Source organism: Vanacampus margaritifer, chromosome 4 (genome assembly GCF_051991255.1).
Source record: "Vanacampus margaritifer isolate UIUO_Vmar chromosome 4, RoL_Vmar_1.0, whole genome shotgun sequence".
Lineage (NCBI taxonomy): Eukaryota > Metazoa > Chordata > Actinopteri > Syngnathiformes > Syngnathidae > Vanacampus > Vanacampus margaritifer.
In genome coordinates, this window is record NC_135435.1 from 30,265,012 (window position 1) to 30,292,657 (window position 27,646).

Genomic DNA, 27,646 nt, shown 5'->3' on the forward strand with positions numbered 1-27,646 from the left:
GAATTGAGTATTGAGGATCACGCAAGAGACCTCCGCCAAGGCAAATCCATCTTAATTGTGGGAATGTTGGATTCTTTATTCTTACTTATTATAGCATTTTATTCTCCTCACTCTTTTGCCGTCAAACAACTCCCACAAAATACCGGTAGATCCGATTTGCACGGTTCAAATTTCAACTTGCTTCAAAAATTCACGCCTTCCGGGGTATTTATCGTCTGATTCCACATTACTTACAGTATTGGCACAATTTAACGTTAAATATCAACTTTCCCACATTCATTTTCAATGGGACTGACATTGGTAAATTGCCTTATCCAGTAACCAGGAGGTTGTGGGTTCGAATCCCACCTCTGACTGGATATTGTAAATATATCCATGGCAATTATGCTAAGGCATATAAATGTACACCAACTGACTATCATAGTTCCACTTTTCTATGTAAACGAATGGAGGGTACTGCATGCCTAGGTGGCGCTATTGAGTGATTTTTTTTTTTTGTGTGTGTGTGCATTTTTTCCATTGGATATCATTCGTTTCCCATCTAAATGAATGGAGGGTTATACAAATTTCAACTTGCTGCAAAAATTCAGCCTCAAGTGTTCTTTTTATTCATTTATTTTTCAGTTACAATTAATACTTTGTAATCTTCTCATAATTTATCTTTCAATTTCTTCATAAGTATTCAGCTTTCACCATTCCCACGCCATTTCTGCAGAAATTGCACTTAGTTTGTATTCAACTTAAACATAACCAAAAATGTTCTGTTGAAACATTGTAATAACATGAAAAAGATTCACATCAAAATAATAGATACATATAAATTTACACTTAAAGTATAACATCCAAATTGGTATATTCCTTCCAATCAATTACTGTAAGTGTCATTTCATGCAACTGTGCTACGCTGCGTGAACGTGTGTTTGTTTGCTCGTGGGGGTGGCGTGGTGCGGTTGAGGGGGTCACATTGGACACCTTAGGTGCGAAAGGGAGGTTGGAGTGGGGAGGTTATCCAGAGGTGGACAGTAAATTTGATTGAATTGTGACAGGCTGGCATACAGACTCATGAAGACAATTTCAAGAGGAATGTGGATATATTGTGAACACATTAGTGGGTGAGTACAGATAATGATGAAGATGCTAGACTCATCATCATCATCATCATGAGTGTGTCAGAGCAAACATGTCCTCCTACTAGCGCTAGCTCACACTTGCATGCTGACATGTTTATGCACATAGAACTGCAAGCTCTCTTGATACACAGCTGCCTCATGCTACTCTTTCTCGACACGTGACGTGATGCATGTATTGCAGTTGGTTTTGGCCGCTGAAATTCTGGAGGGGCCTCGATTTATGACAATAAGGCTATTTTAGTCATGGACAAAATGCATGCATATGTGCTAAAAAAAAAAACATGCTCTTATTATATTTTCATTTTTTTGATAATATATTTTTTTCATGCATGTATAAAAGATCCACTATCCTAACCCAAAATTACCACATACTGTAGTTTTAAAATAAATAAATGATGATAATAATAATAATAATCATCATAATTACCATTCAAAGACGGCACAAAACTTCTGAACAAGAAATCAACATTAAGTCAAACGCACACACGCACAAACACACATACAAAAAAAAAAAAAAAAAGGGAGAACAATGATGATGACATTTCAAATGATCAATACTGAGATCTCCCAGAAAAAAAGAAAAAAAAAAACATTAAGTCAAATTGTTCATTTTGTAGATTCACCCCCCCCCCTCCCACACACACACACACACAAAAATCAACTCACAATTTTAAAAAAAATATATATATTATTAAGGTGCTATGTTTGTCCTGTCCAAATCTTTAAAAATATATATAGATAAAATTTAATAAGATTAATGAAAATTAAAAAAAATAGGCCTACTCATGTTGTAGTATTGGGCAGTATAAGATTCAGGGCTCTATTTTCGTAGAAAAAGCCTAGTTAAGAAAATATGGTGTATTGTTGGAAGTCTTTAGCCCCCAAAACCATAAATAAATAAAAGCAAAACATTGGACCAACATCACTCGTCTTTATTCAAGTCATGAGAAAACTACTTACTATGTTACATCTAATTTACACAGGTCTACATTATTTACAAGCATGAGTATTTATATTCATTAAATATTTTCTTGACGTAAAACCACATCCACACACACACACACACTCATAGCAAAAATAATAATAATAATAATAATAATAATCACACTCCTCAGAAATGTTGACACGTCAGAACCGCAGCAGGTTTGTTTCAGAATGTTCTTTGTCAGTCGCACAACGTTACAATGAGAACATTTTAGCAAAAAAAAACAACAACACACACAACACACTAAACGATGTGGAGTCATTCACATAAAAAAAACAAAAACAAAACATGCACACATATAAGAAAGAAAAACAGAACATTAGAACTACAAGACACAACCTGACGAAAAAACTGGGGTCGAAAATCCAGAAGAAGTCCAGAGAATTTTAACTAAACTCTTAAACAGAAAATATTCTATGCATGATATTCAAGTAGGACTAGTTAATACAGGACACAATTGCGGAATGAACAGGAATTCTCGACAGTCGTTTATTGTTAACAGTTTCCACCAAGCAGTAAATTTGGTGCGTTAAATCCTGATCTGGTTCAGAGTAGTCAAAGCTGCGCCAGCTACTTGAATCATCGTGACAGCGTAACACAGATTTTCAAATTCGATTGGCATTTGAGAGGAGTTAGCGCTATAGCTTAACGTTTAAGAGAAGTATGTCTGCCGCCATCTGGACCGTGTCCGTCCTTAAGTCACCAGACATTGTTGAATTTTGTTATTGGAGTAAGAATACAACAACATTGCAGATATGTGCTATTACAGAGGCAAATTGTTAAAAAGCTAACTGTTAGCAAGACAAAAAAAAATCCATTTTATTTTTCATGATTTTACAGCAACTAGCATGTTCATCATTTTTTTTTCAAGTCTAATTTTTGTAGGACTAACCCTACAGTGTCTATACAACCGCCCGAAAAACTTAAACTAACATTTGTAAATTTCAGTCAAATTGCAGTCAAATTTTTACGACTGACTTTTTGTCAGAGTTTTCCAATAATTTGTTTGTAATGCTACATAGTGTAAGATTCAGAAAGGAGTAAGATTCAAGTTAATTTGTAAAAATAAATATATATATTCTTATACGTTTACGTTTCCAAATTCACTTGCATTTACCTAAAGTTAGCTAGCTCCTGATTGGTCAGCTGATGAGTGTTCAGGAAGTGTTGTCGCTGTAGCTGCGTGTGTAACTAGTAAACCGCGTTGTTCCAGAAGAAATTGTCCATCCTCCTTTCTAAATTTAAAAAGAGTGTTCCATTAACCGCCAACGAACCCTCACATTACTTTGTGTGCTTTAGTTTGTAGGTTAAAGATATGTTGGAGGTCAGATCGTTTTAATTTCAGCACTTATATGTTGACTAGCATGTTTATGCAGTTTTTGTAAGGCTAATCCAATAATATATATAATTTGTCGCTAATGCTATCTATGTAAACGTAAAGTGTTAGCCGCCGATGAATTCAACATAGAAGAGGAAGGCCACACAGAAAAGACAATGGCGGACATGTTTGTTTCCCACACTCTGTCAAGCCCTGCCCAATGGTACCTCAAATGAAGGGTACCAAAGCGCCATTTGATACTTGGTACCAGTAAACGCAAATATACTGCTTGGTAGAAACTTTTGGCTTTTTTTTTTTTCGGACAGGAAGAGGAACCAAAGCACGACAGGCGACAGGAAGTACATCACCCTTTAAAGCACAGTTCTGTCTTTTTAAAGGACATGACTGCGTAAACCGAAGACGGAGGAAAATATCAATAAAAAGACAAACACTAGTTTGACATTCACACATGATCCATGCGAGCCCGAGGTTCGTAACGGGAACAGCAAATGAAGGTCCTCGTAGGCAATGTAAAACATTCAGTTCTGGCGTTTGCCCCAAATGACTGGTGGTCAGCCACGGTCGGACTGCCCGTTGGCGGCGGCGGCGGCGGCAGAGTTGTTGGCGCAGGTGACGGCGTTTGGCTGTGTTCAAGACAAGATCTTCTCCCGTGTCTCGGGCAGCTTGAGCGCCAGCAGACCCCCGCAGACGAGTGCAGAGAAGGCCAAGAAGATGGGAATGATCTTGGTGATGCCCACGAACGCCGCGAAAATGAAGCTGGCGATGATGGCGGCCAATTTGCAAATGCCGTTGAGGATGCCAAACGCTGTGCCTCTGCAAAAGTTATCACAGACAACAAACGTCTCATCATTTCCTCCGCAGCCGTCCTTAAAGGGGGGGGAAGTCGACCTTAATCGTTTCGTGGCAATAATATGTTGCATGTGCTCTCACTTGTTTAAACATGACATTGTGATAAATCTTACATTTGTGGAATATGAGTTATGCCGCTTGCTGTCGACTGATGAGGACATCACAGTTGCTCAGGGCACAGGCAATGACCAATCACAGCTCACCGGTTGTCATGTTTCGGTTCTGTGGGGGTGGGGTTTTTGTTTGTTTTGGGTGTTCTTGTTGTGTTTGTCTGTAGCTGGTGTTTTTGTCATGTGTTCCTGTTTTTGTCATGTGTTCCTGGTTTTGTCATGTGTTCCTGTTTTTGTCATGTGTTCCTGGTTTCTTCCCTTGTCTCATTATGTCGAACCATGTCCACCTGTGTGTGTCTTCCCTTCCCCAAGTGTGTCTCATTAGTGTTGGTGTATTTAGTCTGTTGTGTTTGTCCAGTCGATGTTGGCGCATTGTCGACGTTATGTGTGGAAGTTTGTGTGTCTCGTCAAAGGTAAGTCTTTGTCACAGCCAAGCTTTCGTCAGAGTTAAGTCTTAGTCACAGCCAAGTCTCCGTCACAGCCAAAGTGTTCGACACAGGCAAAGTGTTCGTCACAGTTAAGTCTTTGTCTTCGTCACAGTTAAGTCTTTGTCTCCGTCACAGTCAAGTCTCCATCACAGCCAAGCTTTCGTCACAGTTAAGCCTTAGTCACAGCCAAGTCTTTGTCACAGCCAAAGTGTTCGTTACAGCCAAAGTGTTCGTCACAGTTAAGTCTTTGTCTTCGTCACAGTTAAGTCTTTGTCTCCGTCACAGTCAAGTCTCCGTCACAGCCAAGCTTTCGTCACAGTTAAGTCTTAGTCACAGCCAAGTCTTTGTCACAGCCAAAGTGTTCGTCACAGTTAAGTCTTTGTCTCCGTCACAGTTAAGTCTTAGTCACAGCCAAGTCTTTGTCACAGCCAAGTCTTTGTCACAGCCAAGTCTCCGTCACAGCCAAAGTCTCCGTCACAGCCAAAGTGTTCGTCACAGTTAAGTCTTTGTCTCCGTCACAGTCAAGTCTCCGTCACAGGCAAGCTTTCGTCACAGCCAAGCTTTCGTCACAGTTAAGTCTTAGTCACAGGCAAGTCTTTGTCACAGCCAAAGTGTTCGTCACAGTTTAGTCTTTGTCTCCGTCACAGGCAAGCTTTCGTCACAGTTAAGTCTTTGTCACAGCCAAGTCTTTGTCACAGCCAAGTCTCCGTCACAGCCAAGTCTCCGTCACAGCCAAAGTCTCCGTCACAGCCAAAGTGTTCGTCACAGTTAAGTCTTTGTCTCCGTCACAGTCAAGCTTCCGTCACAGGCAAGCTTCCGTCACAGCCAAGCCTCCGCCACAGCCAAGCCATCGTCATAGCCCCAGCCAATTCATAGCCACTCCACAGCTAGTCAAGGCAAGGCAAGTCAGGTCTTTTCACGTCACGCTCGTTCCAGTCTAGTTACGTCCTGTCTAGTCGCAATGTCCAGTCCTGTCTAGTCACGTCCTGTCCAGTCACGACAACCTATCCAGGCGAACTATGCTATGTCAGGCCCAGTCCAGTTACGTCCTGTCCACGCCCATCCAGTCATTGTTGTCCACATATTGCACTTCATTCCTGTCTCACTGCCTTGCTTCCCTGCATTTGGGTCAGCCAACCCTCAACCACTTGTGTCCCTCATGACACCTGTTTTCTGAAGGTGAGCTGTGATTGGGTGTTACCTGAGACATGCGCAATTGTGATGTCATTTTTACTCAAAAGAAAGTGGCAAGATGGCCTACTCTTGATATAGATTAAAAACTGCTGGATTTTGCTGCTTAATTCATATTCCCCACAATGTTAGCCAGAATACCATATTTAGTCAACTGGGGCTGCATAAATCATATTATTGACAATCTTTTTTTTTTTGGAGGGGGGGGGGGGTTGACTTCCGCTTTAATGCTAGCATAACCAAGAAGCTTCTTGTTGTTTTCAGTGCAGAAAAAAAATGATGATTGCACAAAAAGTAGCCAGAGCGTTCATCATTATTTGAAGTTTTAGTAGCCATTGGCTAATATTTGACGCTACCTTTTGGATGACGGGTAGAGTTCCACAGAAATGACCTCGAGTCCGTTCCAGGCTGCCACGCTAGCACCGTAGAACAGACACTGCCAGCATATAACCGCTCCTTGACTGAAGCTCAGAAGCAGTAGAAAGGTGCAGGCGGATGACGCCAACATGGAGCCACCTGGAAAGACAAGATGGCCGACATCAAAACGCTTTTTGGCCTCTTTCACCAAGCGGTACGGTTATTGGCATTTCCCTGATCAAAATTTGCAGTAGTATGGTTTGGTACGCTAGTGAAGAGTAACTACTACGGAACTGTAGTGGAAACGCGGCTTTATGCAAGCGACCCGACCTATTATACGGATTCGTCCGATCTTGTCCATGAAGAGCGCCGAGATGATGTTGCCCGGCAACACCGCCAAGCTGCCCAGGAAGCTGACCAGATAAATGACAATGTCGTTTTCCTCCTGGAAGTTGAGGTGGCAGCCTTTCTTGGGGTGCAGGAAGGTGGTGTTCTCCATGCGGCAGTCTTTGAACTTCTCTTGCCACAAGTCTGGTGAGTGACGAGATTCCACAGTTGTTAATGATAACAAAACCATTTGCTAGCATTCAATAAATGCAATTTAATTCAATGCTATACTTGTTTGGATAGGATGACCAAATGACTTTGGGGCAAAGTAAGACTTTTTTGGGGGACAAAAATATGTTAGTCTAGTCTAAATATGGTATTCTGGTTAATATTGCGTAAGTGGAATATGAGTTAAGCAGCATTTTCGACTGAAAATGACATGAGTGTTGCTCAGGTCTCTGGTAACAACCAATCATAGCGCAGCTTCAGAAAACAGGTGAGCTCTGATTGGTTGCTGCTTGAGCTTGAGAAACAATGATGTCATCTTCAGTCGACAGTAAGTGGCAACATGGCCGCCCCCTAAATGGATAAAAATGGCTGGATTTGGTTCATAACTCATATTCCACAAATGGAATGTTAATCAGAATGTTATGTTTGGACTAGTGAGGTCACATAACATATTATTGTCAAGAAATGTTTAAGGTTGACTACTACTTTAACAAGAGAGTTCTGTTTTTTGTTTTGTTTTCTCACTCATACAGAGACGGCTACGTTAAAATAGTTAGAACGTAGAGCATATTTGAGTCAACTTTGAGTATCATTTAAGTAACTTGAGTCCGGGCTGAGCGTCCTCGTTTTTGGAAATCAAAATATGGCCACCCTATGATCTGAGTAACGAGTGTAAAAGGGTAGGAATCGACATTGCAAGTTAACAGGTTTGTCGACAGGTAGGTACGCAGATTAAGCAGGTTGATTGCTAGACAGGTTTGTAGGGAAATTCATTAGGTACTAGACGGGTTGGTCGTTAAAGTTAAGATAGATTAGGGAGGTAGGTGGATACAATGTAGGTAAAAGATGGGTAGGTAGGCATGTAAATAGGTAGGAGGGCAGGTAAAAACTGCAGGTGATTTGCTCATTTACCTGTGTTGTAGAAAACCGTGTTTTTGATGGTGCAGTTCTCAAAGAAGCTGTTGGTGGACTTGATGTCCTCAAAGTAGCAGTTCTCAAACAAAGAGTCTTCAAACTTGACTGACTTGATCTCAATGTTTGCAAACCTAAAAATCAGCCACACACACACACACACACACGGTCACTCAATTCCTGCGGGCTCACTTCCTGACATTCTTAACGGAGAACGTAAACGTACTTGTCGTGGATGTACTCGCCCTCGCGGTGCACCTGGTTGACCAGTGAGAAGTTGAAGTGGAAACGCTCCACGCGTTCCCGGTGGAAAATGCGCACTTTGGATTCGTACTCCTCATACTGCATGTACTTGATCATGTCGGGGAACCACACTCCCAACCCATGGTAACTAAAATGCGCACATACGTGTGTTAGCCCTCTGATGCTAACGGCTAGCTAAGCTTATATATAGCCACCCATTAAAGCAAGAATTCTAAAAGCTTTTGAGTCCAGGGACCCCTTACATGGATTTTTTTTCTTCACAAGGACGCCTCACTATAACGCCAATTAGATCCATAATAAAAACATTTGGAAAATGATTGTAAAAATTTTAGGAATTTTGAAATTTCATTATGAAATTTCATTTTGAAATTTAGAAAATTCGAATGAGTGTAATGGAAACTACACATATTTATAATGTTTTTTAAACAAGAATCCATGGTTTAATAAGATCCATTGATAAGAAAATTATATTTTGAAACTAAGTCATTAGTTTAACTTGTTTTATTGGCACGCTAGCCTCCATAAGTAGGTATGTACTTTTTAAAATGATACAAAATAATTTATTGCTAATTATTTTTGCAGACCCGCAAGCATTGTCTTATGGACCTCCTTATGGACTATGGAGAACAAGAACTGCCAAAATTAAAAAATAAATAAATAAAAGTGAAAATAAAAAAATATAATTCAAAAAAATAAATAGAAATAGAAATAAAAACAACAATATATTATAAATATATATCCATAAAAAATAAAAAACGAGATTCAAAAAATAAATATAAATGTCAAAATAAATATACAAATAGAATTAAATACCAATCAATAAATGAAAACGCTCCTCTCTCACATTTATTTATTTCATGCTACAGTTGCTCTGGCAGGACGAAATGTTATTCAAATGAGAGGGCGGTCCTAAGCGTGTCTTGGGTTGGACTCCGCTGTTGCGAACTGCCTTTCATTGGTCGAGTGAACAATGAAGTCTTATATTAATGATTAATTAATTAATTAATGATATTTAATTCTATTTATATATTTATTTTTGAATTTTTTTTCGACATTTATTTTTAAATTGATTTAATTTTTTTGAATGTTGTTTATATATATATATATATATATATATATATATATATATATATATATATATATATATATAATTTCTTTTTTTTCTATTCATATTTTCACTTTTAGTCATTTATTTATTTAGTCATTTAGTTATTTTTAACTTTGGCAGTTTTGGACCACAGTTTGAGAACCACCGTGTAAAAGTACCTGAAGGCTAGACAGAACCAAACGATGACCAGAAAGAGGCCTTGCAGTCGCAGATCAGGCGCAGACAGTGACATCACGTTAGCCATCACCTGAGAGACAAAAAGGTGAGAGATGAGAATGGATTTGAGTGGAGCTTCCATTACAGGTAGGTGGCACGATGGCGACCTGCTGCAGCATGGTCATGTGTCTGACGGTCCATCGCTGGAAGGCGGTGCCCGTGTCGCTCTGGATCTCGATGAACTCGTCCTCCTGCGTCTGCGGCGTTTTGATGTTGGTCACCTGTGTCGCAACCTCAGGTTATATCAATTTGACCATGCCGGTGAAAGTTTTAAAACATCAAGTTTGTGAAAAGTCTTTATATTTAAAAATAAGTCAAATGCCAAATCTGTGAAAGCATTAGTTTTTATTTCCTTAAAATTAAGATTTTTTTTATTTTGAAATTTGGGGAAAAGTCCTTCTGCAAATACTTCAACTGAAGGAGCACGTGACACATTTTCTCTTATTAAAAAATTGCGATCCATGATAATAAAATCATAACAATTCATGTAAAAATTGTGAAATTTTTTTATATAAAATTTGTTTCATACTTTTTGACTTGAACCAAAACTGAATACAAAAGACTATTAAGACTGATTATTGGCAAATTGCTGCCCTTCCCATTTATTTGTCATGTGACATCACAAGCACTGATTATATTTAATAAATATTTAAACTGGTATGCAGTTTAACACTTTGACTTGAAACCATGACTAAAAGCCTTCTGTTTTGTTTTTTAACAAAAAATGTCATTGGTCATTATGACCCGCTCTAATGTTAATGTCAAACAATGTCACATATTGCAATGCAGTGCAATTAAAAAGAAAAGAAAGAAAAACGCTGATTGCTAATAAAAATAAAAAAACAATCACTCACAGTGAAGACTCTCTCGGGTTCGCCTTTGGCCTTCCAGTTGGTGTCGTGAACACGACGCAGAACCATCCATGCCTCATCGTGTCGGGCGCTCTGAAATCAACCAAATAATTGCAATTGTTTGAAAATGATCTTTGCAGCTATATGTATTTTTGCATATATTTCACTATAGAGTAGCTAAGAACAGAAAAGCTGTGTTCGGAATTATTGACTTGGCTCAAATGGAATATACTGGCGTATCCTTACCCTAACGGTCAACATACCAGATCAGGTATTGAACAATTAAATACATTCCAATAACATCATATTGTTTGAAGCTATATTTTTCGCGAATACTCCTTGCACACCTGTCTGACAACAACGCCGCCACCTACTGTAGTGGATCTGGAATTACACTCTCTTCTAATACGTCAAAAAAAAAAAAAAAAAGTTCAATGAGGTCACATACATACGACGTCATATTAGGGCCACGTATGTTATATATTTTATCAGAGGGCGGGAGCAATATTCAGAGAAAAAAAACTCGAACATTTGCGACTTTATAAAGAAACTCAGAAACTTACAAGAAATACACGTGCCGTGCCAATATTTTTCGGTCGGTTTTCACATAAAAAAAAAATTGTAATTGCTTTAGCAGAGATGAATCATATGATGTTTGAAGCGAACAGCCAGCGACAGACGCCTCGCTTTGCGAAGGTCCACATCCTGAGGACTAAGCATTTAAGTCATTTGTTATAATGTATATTTACTTGTACATTTATGTTTCCAGAATTATTACTTACACATTCATTTTGTTGTTGTTGTACAAGTAGCTGATTGATGTCGAATCTGCTTCTCTCTGTCATTCACTTGCATTTACCTAAAGCAATGCTAGCTTCTGATTGGCTAGTGTTTAGTCAGCTGATAGGGAATCAGGAAGTGTTGTCGCGTATGACGAGTAAAGTTGAAATAAAGAATGAATCTGTCTCCATCCAGCCTTTTCATTTTATAAACAGTTTCGCATTAACCACCAACGAATCCTCACATCAGACTGTAGCTACGCTACGTGTATTTTTCGTAAGTTTCTGAGTTTTTCTTCTCGCAAATTTGTCACTTTATGAAGTGGCAAATTTGCGAGTTTTTTTTTGCAAATTTGTCACTTTATGAAGTGGCAAATTTGCGAGTTTTTTTTTTTGCAAATTTGCGACTATTGGCCCCACCCTCTAAAAAATATATATTTATACGTGGCCCTAATACGCTGTCGTACCCCCGACTGATCTAATGTAATACAAAAAAAACGTTAGCGATGATGTGCTGCTCTACTTATGCTAAAGTATTTTTGTGCCACATTAAAATGTGTTAGTTACTGCTGCGCCTGCTTTTGCGGTAGGACTGTTACAAAGAATTTCCCCTGGAACAATTTTTCAAAAATCCCACATTTGCCCATGATTGACAGCTGGGCAAATAAAAGCGACTACATCCATCAGCTATCATTTCTGCTCTATTTTTACACTCCACGCTGCAGCCAGGTATGCAGTTGTGTAAGAGTGTTTGTATTTGGGGCCTGGCTGTCACACACAAAGCCAATAATAACACCACCGCATGTGGTTAAGTGTCTGACAATGTGCTGGAAGACACCCGTGGGTGCACGCTGTTCCGGTTGACGGCTTAGCGAGCCGTCGCTATCTTGGCATAGCGACGGCGTGTTGCTTTTGGACGGAGGGTGTTTCAATACAAGGATGCAGATAACATTTTCAGCTAACATTAAACATAGGGAAAGCAGGAGACGAATCATAAAAACCCGTTTCTTACCTCCAGGAGAAATCGCGGACTTTCCGGCATGAAGACGACGCCCACGAGAGCGGCCAGCGCGGGGAAGAGACACACCAGGATGAAGAGTCTCCAGCTGTGCATCTGGAATTCTGTGCCGATGGCAAAGCCCCAACCTGACAGCGCGTGGACGACATTTCATAGTAAGTCACAGTTTACATGCAGTGGCAAATGTCTGCGTTTCTGCCGACTCTCCTTGTCCTTTCTTTGCTGTGTGGTGCAGTGAGGCCCTCTGCTGTGTGTAGTGTGTGCATACTAGAGGTGTCAAAATAGTGTGTTAATTCGGAGTTAATTTAACGCCACTAATTTTTTTAATTTTAGCGCGATTAATGACCGCCCCTTACTTGGAAAACCTGTACTGGGGGAATTCCAGTTGCAAAGCAGGAGGCAGGTCCGCGTCAAAATTTAGCAGTAATAAATTTAATAATAATGCATAATATATTTGTGGAGACTGGGATCAAGTTGTATTTTACAATTTTAAAAATGTTAAGTTATTTCATGTTAAAGATTAGTTCGCTCTTGATATGAAAAGAAAAATGCACTGAGCTGTCGCCAATGTCTTACAAATGTAATTATGCCATCTAGTGGCAGAAAACACTAAACACAAATCAATATCACACTTTTTTTTTTACAGTACATCTTTTTAATTTCAACTCAATTTTATGAATTATAATCAAATTACTGTTTCAATGATTAAAAGATGCAGCCATATTTCAATTAGTTTAACATTTTTTTCCACTTATGTTAACAAGAGAATGAAAACATTTATTGTACATTTAGAACAGGTATAAAATTGGCGATTAAGCGTGAGTTCACTATTGAAGTCGTGCAATTAATTACGATTAAAAAATTTAATCGCCAACCCTAGTGCATACATGGCATTTGCAATTCACAAATGTACCTATTAAGAAAGTAGTAATATGTTCCCACTGAGGAGCGAACGTTTGCAAATGTTTGCAAAGGTTAGCGAATGTCGATTTTGCATCAGGGTTCATACAAGGTCGCACATGTTCGGGAGACGTTTTTTCTTGTCAAAAAGACATTTTGAGCATTCGAAATTCGTCCAAGGTTATGCGTTGGATGGGGGGGGGGGGGGGGTGTTACCATAGTGGGGGATGATCCCCCAGGCGGTAAAAGAGGCGTAGAGGCCTCCCAACATCCAGAACATGCAGAGCCAGCTCAGATGTTCGCCACGTTTGTCCATCTGCAGGAACTCGGTGAAGTACGTGTACACGATGGGGATGGAGCCTCCGATTCTACAAGAAAATGCTCAGTAATTAATTATTATCCACTCGTGTAATGGAAGAGGTGAAAATGTCGTCTAGGATTTGCTGCTGCTGTTAATAACAAAACAATTAAAACTGAACTAAATAAAAGTGATAAATAAATACAAAAAATGAGAATAAACGGAGCCAATATAATAACAAAAATGACAAATGTGATACAGAATATACTATATAATCATTGAACACAATATCCTGTGGGTCTTCAAAATGTCAAAGTGCTCTAAAATAGCTGTCAGTGAATAGTTAATAATCCCAAAATGGCTCATCGCATCCTATAGAATGCAAATGTTACGCTTAATTTAAATAATGGCGCAAATGTGGATAATTTACGGTAAAGGTCAGCTGTAATGACGTTGACATTTTGTACATGGAAATGTGAATTTAAATGAAGGAAAGCGCGCGTGTGCAGTCTCACCCAAAGCCGGAGCAGAACCTGAAAAAGAGGAAGAAGCCGTAGCTCTGAGCGAAGCACGACAGGAAGGAGAAGATCAGATCGATGGACAGCACGTAGATCAGGCACTTCCGGCGCCCCATCTTGTCACACAGGCCGCCCCACACCAGCGCGCCCACCATCATGGCCACGTACACCAGCAAACCTGACGGACGCAAACACAGCACTTCGTATATACTCACCAACCACAATATTAGGTACAGCTACGCTATACGAAATGAACCAATTCAAACATTTTTTTGCCTTTTGGAAGACAAGAATACTCACTTTTGATGGACAGTCATAATGACAGCTTGGTCTAATACTTTGGTTATCTTATCAAGCCAAAAGAGGCAAAATATTCCAAACACTGCAAAGTACATCTATAATAATAACAACATTTTTAACATTAAATTTGTTTAAAAGAACATACTGAGAAGTGAGATATAAATGTAAACGGATTTAAATTCATCCACCTTAAACAAAAAAATGTAAGTTTAATTATTCAATAAATAATGGATAAAAACACAAACAAAATTTAAACTAAATATATTTTAAATTTAGAAGAAATATTTACTTTTTTAATTACGTTTTACTAATTGTTTCTCTGAATTTTTTTTTGTTTATTATTTGTTTTGTTTAAATATTTTTATGTATTTTTCTGCCTTTTAAAGTACCCTTGAGTGCTTTGCTAGACACCTATAGTATGAATTTTAATTGCATATTATAACATTGAAATCATATTCGATTTTATTTATTACTGATTTTATTCACAATAAATGTTTCTTTTATTTACATGTGTTTGTTTTGTTATATTATTGTTTTGTATTTTATTTCAATACATCCCTGACTTATCAGATGGGTGACTTAACCTAATGTGGCCTGTGTGTCTCTTGCAATAGAAATACATCTGACGTCCACCGGGGGGCACCCTTCCCCCTTGTATGAAGTCCCCATTTGATTTCCTAAAGTATGTTTTTAGAGACTGACTCCATGTTGACGCCAGCGATCAAGATGGCTGAATATTCATGCAGCAGGAATAAGAAATAAAGGTCAGCGTCATAAAACGTTGAAGGCGGCTACTGGCAAATGTTTTTCCGCCACCATTAAGGATTTGTTAATGGCGCCGCCTCGGTCAGCAGGTGTTCAAGTCCAGTTGAGCTGTTATTGTACAGCTTCAAAGAACGACCCGCCGTGCTGGCCATTAGATACAAACCATTATGAACTTCCTCTTTATGTCTTGGGGGGGATTTAATAGACCCCCTAGTCATCCGTGCCTCCCAACCTGCTCTGTTTTACTACACAGCCCTAAATACAGCACGCCCATAAACGGCTTAACGGCACGTGGAGCCGTCGTGTGCACCTTCCCTGTGGATTAGTAGCCCCACGCACCGCACGCCTCCTCCTACGTAACCGGGCACACCTCGTACAAAATCTCTCAAAAAAGCGTAGGTGGTTAGCAAAAAGGAAGTGATCTTAAACAACTGGTTTGGCTTTCTTTTGTGTTCAATATTAAATACAGAGCAGTCATTCGAGGTGAATGCTGCACCCAATCCTTCTAGGGCTCTTCTTTTCTTGATGGTTTTAGTGATCAGGCTGTTTGGATTCTGCCAAACAAAAGCCCTAGATGGATGTGTAGAGGCTAATTGACCGATTAACTCACTAACCCAACTTCCACACACCTAACCAAACCCTTGACTGACCAACCACCCAATCGATTTTGTAATCAGCCTAACTAACTAACTAACCACCCAACCAACCAATTTACATTTATCCTACATCCAACCAATGTATCACATTACCAACTAACCTAACTAACCTTTTAACTTCCTGACCGACCATTTAACAAATCTACCATCCAAGCAACCATTTACTCACTTGACTAACCAACAATTTAACTCATTAACCTACCATCAAACAACATCTAACCGATTGACTGAACAACCAACCAACCAATTAACCAGCAAGCTAACCAACCAACAAATTACTTAACAGACAAATGAACCACCTGACTGACTGACTGACTGACGGACTAACCAATCTTTCAACTGACCAACCACTACCAAACCAAGGTAACTAACCTATCAATCAACCATGCAACCAACAAACCACTTAAATGACTGAGCAACAATTAACCTATCTAACCTACCAATGGATCAACGAACCGACTGACCGACGAACAAACATGCAAACATACCTATATCCAACCAACCACCACCGACCTATCTGACCAACTCGTTGACTAACCTACAAATCAGTGAACTAACCCACCATTCAAATAACTGGCCACCAAACACACCGACCTACCAAACAACCATTTAATGAATTAGCCTTTTGATACTTGGTGAACTAAATAGCTGATCCAAACCTCACGGACAGACTGACCGACTAATTAACCAACTGACCAATCACTTAGCTCACTAACTATGATCCAAACATAAATTCCAAACCTGACACTTTTGTGTTTGGACAGCTATCAAACATAAGATTCCATTTGATGGCAAAGGTCAAGCATTCAAACTCATGACTTGAATTGTCCTTCCAATCCTCCTGCTTAGGAGCCACAAAAAGACCGAGTCCAATGAGAAACTGATCATGTGGTCCATTAAGAGCAAGAAGCAAAGAATTGTTATTCTGAATCCCATCTGTGGAGGAGCATGAGTGTGAATCAAAGTGGATCATTCTGCAGATATGAGTCATATCCTCAGTGCCGACGGCCCGCCTCCGCTCCCCTCCGGATCTGCCCAAACAGGACGCCGCCAGCCCATTTACACCGGGGCCTTTCTCACGCTTTACCCGCAGAACCGTCAGAGGCTCCAAGCGTGTCTGACAGCACTTTGCCTCTACCACTGCAGAAACATGTTCCGTATTAGCCTGCGAACACACACGCGCGCACACACACAGAGGCAGGATGCAATCACCACCTGCTTCCTCATCCATCTTTCACACTACAGCATCCCTGGAGCCTGTTGTTAAGATGAAATGATGTAGATTCGAGCTGTGCAGCAGGCCGCAGGAACAAGGTGAGAGGCTTTCATTGGCTCTTGCGGGAGGAAGAACAGACGCTATTTGCCTGTGATTTGGACCAGTGATGCATATTAATTCCGAGTCCTCTTCCTACGGCTCGATACTATCAACACACACACAGCACTCTACATAAGACAAGCTGTAATTTTGTGGCTTTTGCTACAAAGGTAAAATGCTGAGCTCTGCATCGAAAAGTAAGAAAAAAAAAAAGGTATATAATTGCCTGTATACAACTTTTAAAACAGAAATGCACAACCAACAACATGCAAACAGATGACTTTGAGTGTTCACTTTATGCAATTTCTTCCACACAAACAATCCATTTAATCTAATTAACTGACTGACTTAACAAATAACTACTAAACAATCAATTGTTTATCCAAATGCCCAAAATTAGCAAGCAACCATCCATTCATTTTCTGAACCAACTAACAAAACCCTCCCAATACAAGCTACAATCCATCTGAGCACACACCCAACACCTAACTAACTAACTAACTAACTAACTAACTAACTAACTAACTAACTAACTAACTAACTAACTAACTAACTAACCTACAATAGTACCACTAACCAACTAGCCAACCATACAACTAACTAGCTAACTTATTAACTACGGTGTTACCAGTAACCAAGCAGCCAACTAACTAACTAACCTACACATTTACCACTAACCAAGCAGCCAACCATACAACTAACTAACTAACTAACTAACTACCTACGATGTTACCACTAACCAAGTAGCCAACCATACAAATAACTAACTAACTAACTAACTATGACGTTACCACTAACAGAGCAGCCAACCATACAAATAACCAAATAACCAACCAACTAACTAACTACGATGTTACCACTAACCAAGCAGCCAACCATACAAATAACCAACTAACTAACTACGATGTTACCACTAACCAAGCAGCCGGCCATACAAATAACCAACTAACTAACTATGATGTTACCACTAACCAAGCAGCCAACCATACAAATAACCAACTAACTAACTAACTAACTAACCATTACAAAGTATGCTGTCAGTCTTTTTGCGACGTCTTCCAGCCTTTGAGGGTTCTTTCTCCGCCACTTACCCAACATGCCCTTGTCCGAGTTCGATATGCACATGTCCTTCTCGGCACTGGGCATGACGAAGCCCACCACGAAGCCGTCCACACCGTCAGCCATCAGCGCCAGGCCCAGCACGACGAAGAGCATCCACTGAAAGCGACCATGTCCGCAGTCCTCCATGATGGTCTCGTACTGCTCGGGCAGGTTGTCCTCCTCGTTGTCCTCCTGCTGGGCGGCCAGTCGGGCCTTCCGCTTGGCCTCCAGGCGCGCCGCCCGCCGGGCCTCCTTGATCTCGTCCGGGTGCGGCACGCCCTGGTACTCGCCCTCATACATCTGCTCGTCCTCATCGGCGCCCTCCGTGGCGTCGCTGGCAGCGTCCTCCTCCTGGGGCGGGTAGTCCGTCTGGTAGGGGTATCCGTCCTGACCGCCGCCATCTTGGCTGTATGTGTACTCGCCTGTTTCAGTCACCTGCTGGTTAATGTTGTTCTGATAGGGGTCGTTCATGATTTCTTCCAGAATTTCTGGTCAGGATCCGGCGGGCTTGCAGGTTTCTGGTGCTCCGAGACGTCCGTGTGTCTGCTCCAAGGCCTCAGTGGCTGTGACGACGCACTATGAGCTTCGCATGTTCAACCTAAAACATAACAATTTTGATCAGGAAAAACTGTTTATGATCATTAAAACTTTTTGCAAACCGTTTGCAACCTTTAACAAAGCCTGAAGAAAAACCAACATTCTCTACCTTCCCCGCTCAGTGAGATACTACCTTAAGGGTTTCACGATGGCAACTTTCCACCACCAAACGTTTCTTTCTTGCATGTTTCCGTCGTACAAGTTCAATTAAAGTTATTTAAAATAGCATTTATTTAGCAACTAAAACTGACCATATATATATATATATATACTGTATATAAAAGATAAAAAATATTTTATGTGAATTTTACCCATAGACAAAAATGATGACACATCCAAAAGAGATTTTACATGCGAGCCAAATGATATTTGTATCTAATCTCAACTGACCTTACTGAGTCAAAGGACAAACGTCAGTGATGTCCACTCAACTACTAAAATTGATGGAATTGTACTATAATGTCCATACTTTTAGTATTAAATATGCAAGGATTTATCCATTAAGATGGATAGGTGACATTTTAGTCCTGACGAAAGTAACATGGCGGCTTTGTTGGTCTAAACCTGGAACTCATTTTTTAGATTTGATCACGCTAGAATACAACAATTACTGATTCATGAGCACTCCCTATGGTAAACTAAAAGTAATCGTAAAGTTCTCTTACCAGATGGGGCCTGCCATGAAACCACTTTGGAGCAAATAAAAAAGGTCCAAGGGGCATTTTCAAACGTCCAAAGCTGACATGTCAGTTTATCCCGAGACTGTGATACAGTCAAGGCTGAGGGATTAGGATCCAACCTCACGATACAACAACTGCCCCCCTCCGCCCAACCCCACCCTACCTCACCCGGGATCATCCCCACAGGAGTCCTGCCCCCTCATTGCGTGGACTAATGGTACGATCCTGTCTGTGACACCCAGCCCAAACTGCTAAGATCTCTTATTAAAAGGAATCAGGACACCAGTAGCTGGCTCATTTGGATTCTCTGTCTGTGCCAATTTTGTATTGTCATCGATGTTCATGCAGGCCGCCTCATCTACTGCTCGGTCTGTAGAAAAAAACTAGAATGTCATTAAGTGGCACACAGAAAAGGTATAAAGAAAAAATCTCCCAACATGCCCATCTTAACCCCTACCTGAAAACCTCACTCCAACCCTACTGCTTAAACAAAAAGTCAAGTAACAAATATGCATCTCCAATATTATTATGTTCGATGTGGCCCCATTAGTCTAGACATGATATTCTGATTAATTTTGTGTTTGTGGAATATTACATGGAAAAAATCCCCCTATTTATCCATCTCAGAGGCCATTTTTCCTTGCCCTGCCACTTGCTGCCGACTGAAAATGACATCACAGTGCCGAAGGGTCCAGCTTGCGAACGTCACATGCCCAAACTCAGAAAACAGGTGATCCGTGACGGTCGCTACCTGATCCAATGATCTAAGAAATTCTGACCGAGCTTCACCATCAACATTTTATCAGTAAGAAGCAGTTTAACTACCTCCTTACCCTGACTATTCAATTTCTCACCCCAAAAAAATCCATCAACTTCAGCGACTGTAGCTCAGAATTCTACCGGATTGTGGAATTCATTGCTTAGAATATATTAAATAAATAAACAAACATTATGACCGTGTTCATCCTGTATTGCTTTTCTCTCTTCTGTTTCTGTCTTGTTTTTATGCAAATGCGAGCTTTAAAAAAAAAATGGGAAAGGGAAAAGAAGGATAACCTGTTAGCCTGCCAGCTCCACATTTTCAGTTCTAATGTGGAACCTCACCGTCGCCCTTACCTTCAACTATATTACCATCCCAAAAACCCAAGTATTTAACAAAATATGAATTCATCTTTAAGAAGTAACAGTTGATGTCATTGGATGTAAAATGATGACACCCCCCCCCCCCCCCAGCAAGTATTTGGTACAGTCTGCAATGGGACATCATTCCAGAGAGTAGAAGCATAAAGCTCCCTATAATCCCGAGGCCAGATAATTCCAGCGCAAAGCGGATTAGCTCCACCCCGGCAAAGCTATTGGCTAAATTTAGCCCAGCCACGCTTGCGCGCCGTCATCAAACCCCGCCCACATCTCTCCTCCTGCGTGAATTTGTCATGGCCCAAACAATCCTGTTTGTAATCTCACATGCGGCTAATATGAATTGGACTCAACCCGTCACTGTAGCAAATGGACGGAAGTGTGGACTGCGGACGCTTCATTACGTCCTTCACTTGTCATGCTGGAACACAGACTAATGAAACACACTGGGATTATAATCCCATGGAGTGGGGTAGGGATTCCAGGAATAGCAAGGATGTGAAATGACATAGACTAAATGGGTTGGAATTACTGAAATAGTCAGAAACATACAAGTGCATCTCTGTAAATTTTTATATTTTAGAAACGTTTAATTACTTCAGTAATTCAATTCAAAATAGGAAATTCATATTCATCCAAATTCATTCACTATTTGAATAGAACCACTGAAATTGAGCAGTTTTACAGTCAATATTTACATTGAATGACCTTTGCTGGACTGTCATTAACTGCTCCTCTACTATACAATAAATATAAAATAGGTGTTGGAGAATTAGATAATAAACCGTTACACAGCACCATCTGCTGGATCTGGTGGGGCACTGCACCATTTGCCCCCGAATGGAATATTGCCACCCTTCTTTTAACTGAATGATTTTGTGTGCTGGTTTGGCCTTCTAATTACAGGGCAAGAGAACGTTAATCCGCCGGTCTCTCGTGAATGGAAGCAGGAAGCGGGATGTGGTGCAGGTGAGTGGGCGGAATCCAAGTGTCCCAGGATAAATCCCTCACCTCCCATTGGATGGGGATGAGCGGTCTTTAGGTCACCTGACATGATATGAGGATGGCACGGATGTTTGTTTTGTGTGTGCCAAGCATGCACTCAAAGTAAGTACTGTTTATGGATTACATCATGCTTTTTGTAGCTGTTGATACACACACACGCACTTTTGAGTGACGGCTGCGTGCTTGCACTCCCCAAGGTCAATGAATCCCAGCGTGATGTGGACACTGACCCCTTGTGGTTATGACTGGAAATGTCCAAGTCGAAGTTTTATGGGTGCAGACGGAGGAACTTTTGCTAACTTTATGCCATATACGATCACGTGTGGTGCATTTGCTTTGTGTTTTGTACTTACAAATAATAAAATTAATTTTCAAAGATAACAAGGCTCGCTTTTGACGGTTGTGGTTGGAGTTAAATGAAACCTCTTCATCGTCCTATAGTGCCAAAGCATCACTCTTCCTCCCAGCCTGTTCCTGAGTGTATTTATACTCTGTCTATTTGAGGTGAAGATCCCTCTTGTCGCAGTCATTTGCCCGCCTGGCTGATGTTCCACCGGCCTCCATGCAGACCTCCACGTCGCCACATGAAGCCTTCTGTGCTCTTACAAGAATTAAGCAGATAGTGCGCATTTTTGTATCTACTGTTTGCGTTCAGAATGTCTTTAGATTTGGAGAAGCATGTAAAGTGAGGACCAACATACAATACGGATGCGCTTCAGAATTGGGTGCAAAATTGTGCGTTGGGACTTGATGATGCCTTGAAGCTGTGCACTTGTTGGGTTTAAGAAAAATTTAAAATGTAAAATAATTAATGCATATACTGTAGTGCCATATATATGATGCATCTGAATGATGTTTGTGTTTTCTACTTTATGCATTTGGAACCAAAATTAATCAATCATTCATTTAATATTATCAACTTGCAATTGGTGTTAAGTGTATCAGCCATTTTTAATTTTAGTCTCAGTTTTAGTCCAGTTTCAATCACACTTATTAGTTTTTATCATAGTTAGCCAATCTCATCCCGTTTTAATTTAGTCCATTTTTAGTTAACTATAAATTTAGAATTTTAGTCTTTATTTTAGTCCAAGAAAACATAATTTTATTTGTGTAGTTTTAGTCAGCAAAATCTGTCAACGTTTTAGTCGTTTTAGTCAGGACAATTATTTTACCCCTTTTATATTTTTTTGGGAAGCAGATAATGTTGAACATAAAAAAAAATTCTCTCATCTTTTTGATGAAAAATAGCTTCACACACAATTATAGTATATCAACAAGTCGCTACTATGGTTCCATGTTATGTGCTAGTAAATTAGCCAGTATTAGTTAGCGGTCGGATTAACATTATTGTTGGAACGTTATAGCCGTTGGATTGGATTAGTGTTACGTTATAACTACAGTATATACATTTTCGTCTCGTTTTCATTAGTTGACGAAAATATATACTGATTTAGTCCCAGTTATTGTTTATTAATATTATTGTTTATTAATGAGGGCTTTAGTCTAGTCTAGTTTAAAAATGTGTTGACGAAATTATTTTTGTTTGGTTTTCATTGACGAAATGAACACTACTTGAAATGTGGCTTGTTTACAAATGCAACCATTTTCCACCTCCACCTTCACGTTCTGAGTTCTTACAAGAATGAGGCAGCAGATTGCAGTGTTTCAACCTGCAATGTGGCTTGGTTATAAATTCAACATGCAAACGTGCCACGCCGAGTATACTTGGCCACTCCTGGCATTTCCCCATTTACCTTCACTTGTGCTTTTACAAGTATGAGGCAGCAGATGGCAGTATTACCAGCCTGGAATGTTGCACAGAAGGGGAGCGTGGAAGATGGGACTAGTGGCACAGGAAGTGAAGGAGAAAAACTGCAAAAGTGGCACTTCTGTGTGACGCATTTCGAATCAAATCGCAACCTGATAATGCTACCATACGATGTCTTGTTCTTGTAAAAGCGCAAAAGGTGGTGATGGAAAATGGGACAAATGTCACTGCTGCCAGTTTCCTTGGTAATCTTATGTGTCACATATTCCAGGCTGATATTACTGTTATTTGGTTCCTTATTCTTGTAAAAGAACAGAAGATGAAGGTGGAAGATGGCAGGCAATAAGCAACACTAACCCAATACGAAATGTAGTTTTCTAATCTAATTCCATCAAGTGTAATCCAAGTACTCCGTGTAGTATTGATACAGATTTGTTGGGTATTTAGTTTTTTCACCCTTGTTTGTTTACTTGGAGAAAGCGGCAGACGTCCATAATATTTTTGTTGCAGCGATTGTGATTCATAAACGTGGAAGATGACAGAGGCGCTCATATTTCTTCCCTCTCAGACATGTTTGTGTTGGACTAAAATCAATAAACTAATTAAAAAGTTTTGCAGGTCATCAAACCTCTCCAAGCTCGCTTGGTTTATCACATCCACTCTTGTTAACGCTGATGGGGAAAACACCTTCAAAATAACACCCTAGGGTTTTGTAAATCATCAATTTGTTAATCATCTGCTAACACCAGGACCAATTTTTTGGGGACACTTTTTTTCAACCGTGTCCACTGTCTGCTCCATTGTTGTGCTCAGGTGGGCCTCAACTCTCTGGTCCGAGTTCCACGAAAATGTTCCTGTTGTTCCAAGATCCTATTTTTGCTACTTGTGGTTGCTGGAATGTAAAAAATCCTATTATACAGCACTGTAGAGCTAGTGACTAAGATTCTTCCTCCCTTAAGTGGGTCTTATTTTGGTCCTGACATATTAACTCTGCCTATTGTCAGAGAAATACACCAATCTGGTGCCCATGGGTACCAGGCAGGTAGACCCCCAAAGAGGACATAAGTAGCTCACAGGTGTGTAAAAATACTCTGCCAGTGATAGGGCGGTGTGATTTACTATATGAATGTTGTAGAAGTGGTCATGATAAATCATAAAAATGTTTAAAAAATTGCCAAAATGTATAGAATTAAAGTGTTGTGTATTTATATTGATAATTTTTCCTATATTTTTAAATCATTGTGGATTAGCTGAAAAAAAAATCAAATAACATGATGGTTCACCCACACACATTCCTAAAGGTTTGTCTTGTACGGTGATGTGAAATGAAACACTGTGCAAATAAAAACACAACAAAAAACGGTTGTATTTTATTGTCTAGGCAGTACCCGGATGTTGTCGCCTTTATTACCGCAAGCAATTGGAAATGGAGACGTACTAAAATTAAAACTAAAATTATACATTCAATTATATATGAATAGAGAAGTTAATAACGATGGTGGTGGAACCTAAGATTACGTTTAGGTCATTAAAAAAAGGTTAGTAAAATAACATGTTCGTCGAATTTACATGTGGTGACGTTTAAGGACGTCAACGTAACTTCCCGCATTGTGCTAGCTCCACCCCCCCCCAAGAGTTGTCCTGGGAGACGCTAACAACTGCGGTGAAAAAAAAAGTGCAGTCGAGTCGACACAACTTGGGTCACTTTTTATTCGTGCGTGCGTGTGTGTGTGCGCGGGACCACGCCACCGCTCGACACCCGTTTAAAGGGACATTTTTGACACTTTATGGGGATTATTATGCACCAAAAAAGAGCCTGAAGCGGCGCCGTCTCTTCCAGGTAAGAAGAGCTAACTTTTTTCTTTTTTTTTTGAGACACACAAGCCGTTTGGATGGCTCTCCAAGCTAGTTCCGTTCACGTTCTATGCAATAACTTTTTAAAGCGATGTAACTCTATAGTGTTATTATTTTTTTTAAAATTATTTTTCATAAATTGATGCCCAACACTTTTAACAGGCGCTAAACTTTTGCTACTGCACAAAAACAAACGGCTGAAGTCAAGCGTTTACGATCCAATTAAATAGGAACGCCCGACATATGTTGTTGAGAGTTCTCATGATGTTATTGTGGTTTGGAGGCTTGAAGTTTGAACGTTGTTCATATTGAACTCCACTGTCTCAAATATCCCACTTTTTGGGGGCACAGGCAGAATATTAGGAACACATACCCAAGTCATTACCCAGGTAAAAACAGGTGCTGTGAACTGCTTGCTTTCTACTTGCAGTGGTTACCCACAAATTACCCCCCCCCCCCATTTGCCCACCAATACTGTACAGTCAACCCGGAGACGCTAGCTGTCTAAATTAAGTTTCAACCCTAAATATACCCCAAACTAGGATCCTGACGCTTTAATATAATCTCAAACTCATTTTACAGTATTACAAAAACAAATGTCCCACAGATGATTTGTAATAAATGATAAAAAAACAAAACACTGCCATGCATGTTACCTATTGGACATGTTATTACTCTGTGATACGTAAACACACATATCATAAACAACTCTTTATCTTTAGTTGGGCATTTACTGTACTTAGTTGTTAGCAGGTGATCAGCTGTAAACTTCCACCGCTGCCAATAGTGACCTGGACCTTTCTGAGAAGTTTACCACTCTGTTTTCAATTGCTTCATTAAGTGACTTTGTTTTCTACAGGAAAACTTGTGTGCAGATTTGTGAATTAGTGAGAGTTGAGTGTACTTAAGTATAAACTCGGGCTACACAGAAGTGTTCTTAGAATTTTTTCAGGTTATTTGGCAAAAGAAGAAGAAGCCGTGATGGTTGCGACCTCAGTCCACTTTTTTCCGAGTGGATGTTCAAAAAGATCATCAAACTTTGACAACACCCACTGCCCACATTAGATTATGCAAATTGTCAAATGACCCTAAAACAAACCAGCTTCCGATTGTGGATCGTTTTGAGGAATTCCCTAGTAGGAGTTTGTCAAAGTACGAGCCCTGGGATTTGTCCAAAATGGCTGCCTCAAATCAAAATGACCGCCTTTCGTGCCTTGTCCACATGACAAACTGAACTGAACAAAGTTGGGGTCTTGACACAGTGGCAAACTTCCCCCGCTGCCATTGGCCGGAGAGGAGAAGGCTGCGTGGCCGCCGAGGAGTGCCTCTCCGGCGGCCGTGAAAGCGTGCGCACTGCTCGGAAGGAACCGGAGAGCTCCGATGTTCTCGGCTACTTTCACACATTCGCAATTGTCATTGGTGGGAGGAGGGACAAATGTTTGTAGTAACGAGACGGTCGCCCCTCGTTGACATCATTTCCCCCAGACTGTGAAGTGAAATGATGGGAAGTAGTCTTATAAAAAGTAGTAAGACTCCAATGTCACCGTCACTTCCTCATTTGTTATAAACCACTTCTTAGTTTCATGCTTATGCATCATATGAACGGACATTAACAAACTTAGATAAGATGTTTGAAACATAGTTTTATGATGGAGGATTCCACTGTACTTTGTACACCAGCCATAAAGAAATGACTTAAGTCTTGGCGACGTGCGGTGCGTTGAAGAAACACATCTTCTCGACAAATTGTACGACTTTAGTGGCTAAGATACCAAGGCTTAATATATATATATTATATTTTTCCTTTGCGGAGCAGTTTTGCATGCAAATAAAGGACTTTATGTGAGAATCACACTAATTTGTTGTCCTGGATTAAAGCCACTAGTCTGTAACATTTTGTTGGTTTTTAACATTTCATTCAGAGATTTTTTGTGTGAACAATTTTTTGTTGTTGAGAATTTTATATTTTTTGGGGGGAGATTTTACTTTTCAGTTTGCTTGTATAAACAAAAGGAAGCATTTTTTCCAGCATATTTTTCCTATACTGTGTCTCGTGAAGGGAACAGCAACAAAACAAAGGAACTTATTTTTGGCCATATGCCCAACATTGCACATAGTCAATGCTGTCATGCATTAATCAGCGTCATAGTCCGCTGCGCATGTCTTTTTTTTTTTTTCCATTTTTGCTTTTGATACAGAATCCACATTTACATGAGTGTGACAGAAGGGAATAAAAATGAACAGTTTGGCTTTCCTGCAAATTCCGACAAAAATTCTAGCAGCACAGTGCCGAAGCCTGTGCCAATTTCTTATTGCCACCAACCCCCTAATTTGACCGTGATGGAGGAGACGCGCGCTGCCCCGGCCTTGTAATTACGCTCCATTTGCCATCATATGGCGAGTGTTGGGAGTCTCATAGGTTTTCAGTTGAGATGCTGTCAGTTTGACTTTGGGGTGGCTCAAAAGTCTTGTCGTTCCATCTTTGATGCATTTTCAAGTCAAAGTCAGTACACAATCGAATTGAGAACCCTATTAAATGCAATTGAGTTAGTTAAATGCAATGACTTAAGCGAATTGAACAAAAAAACTTTCCGTTTTCTTCACATTCCATTCATTCCATTGTAACATGGAACATGGTAGTCAGTTCTGTTGGCCGGTTG

General features: G+C 40.1%; 2 protein-coding genes across 2 annotated transcripts in view; one reads left to right on the forward strand and one right to left on the reverse strand.

Annotated features, from left to right (window-relative positions):
* Nucleotides 1–2,047: 2,047 nt before the first annotated feature.
* sv2ba (synaptic vesicle glycoprotein 2Ba) lies at nucleotides 2,048–19,355 on the reverse strand. The gene is made up of 13 exons (XM_077564270.1): nucleotides 19,208–19,355; nucleotides 17,936–18,543; nucleotides 13,806–13,986; nucleotides 13,209–13,360; nucleotides 12,087–12,220; nucleotides 10,299–10,388; nucleotides 9,552–9,665; nucleotides 9,387–9,475; nucleotides 8,083–8,247; nucleotides 7,857–7,990; nucleotides 6,720–6,920; nucleotides 6,389–6,548; nucleotides 2,048–4,267 (listed from the first exon to the last, which is right to left on the reverse strand). The coding sequence occupies exons 2-13, from the start codon at nucleotides 18,414–18,416 to the stop codon at nucleotides 4,084–4,086; spliced, it is 2,085 nt and encodes a 694-aa protein (XP_077420396.1). The 5' UTR covers nucleotides 18,417–18,543; nucleotides 19,208–19,355; the 3' UTR covers nucleotides 2,048–4,083.
* Nucleotides 19,356–24,776: 5,421 nt separating this feature from the next.
* Nucleotides 24,777–27,646, forward strand: part of LOC144050206 (A-kinase anchor protein 13) — a 94,586-nt gene continuing 91,716 nt past the window's right edge. The window contains exon 1 of the mRNA XM_077563274.1: nucleotides 24,777–24,972. The gene's annotated coding sequence lies outside the window, so the exon portion shown is untranslated. The remainder of the gene's footprint in view (nucleotides 24,973–27,646) is intronic.

What these genes read in the sequence shown, in the direction of transcription:
- sv2ba (XM_077564270.1), bottom strand. Translation starts at nt 18,416, where the DNA reads ATGAACGACCCCTATCAGAACAACATTAACCAGCAGGTGACTGAAACA. An exon ending in CTCGGACAAGGGCATGTTGG is followed by an intron (nt 13,987 to 17,935) that starts GTAAGTGGCGGA and finishes TGCGTCCGTCAG; the next exon opens with GTTTGCTGGTGTACGTGGCC. An exon ending in TGGTTCTGTCTAGCCTTCAG is followed by an intron (nt 8,248 to 9,386) that starts GTACTTTTACAC and finishes TGCGCATTTTAG; the next exon opens with TTACCATGGGTTGGGAGTGT.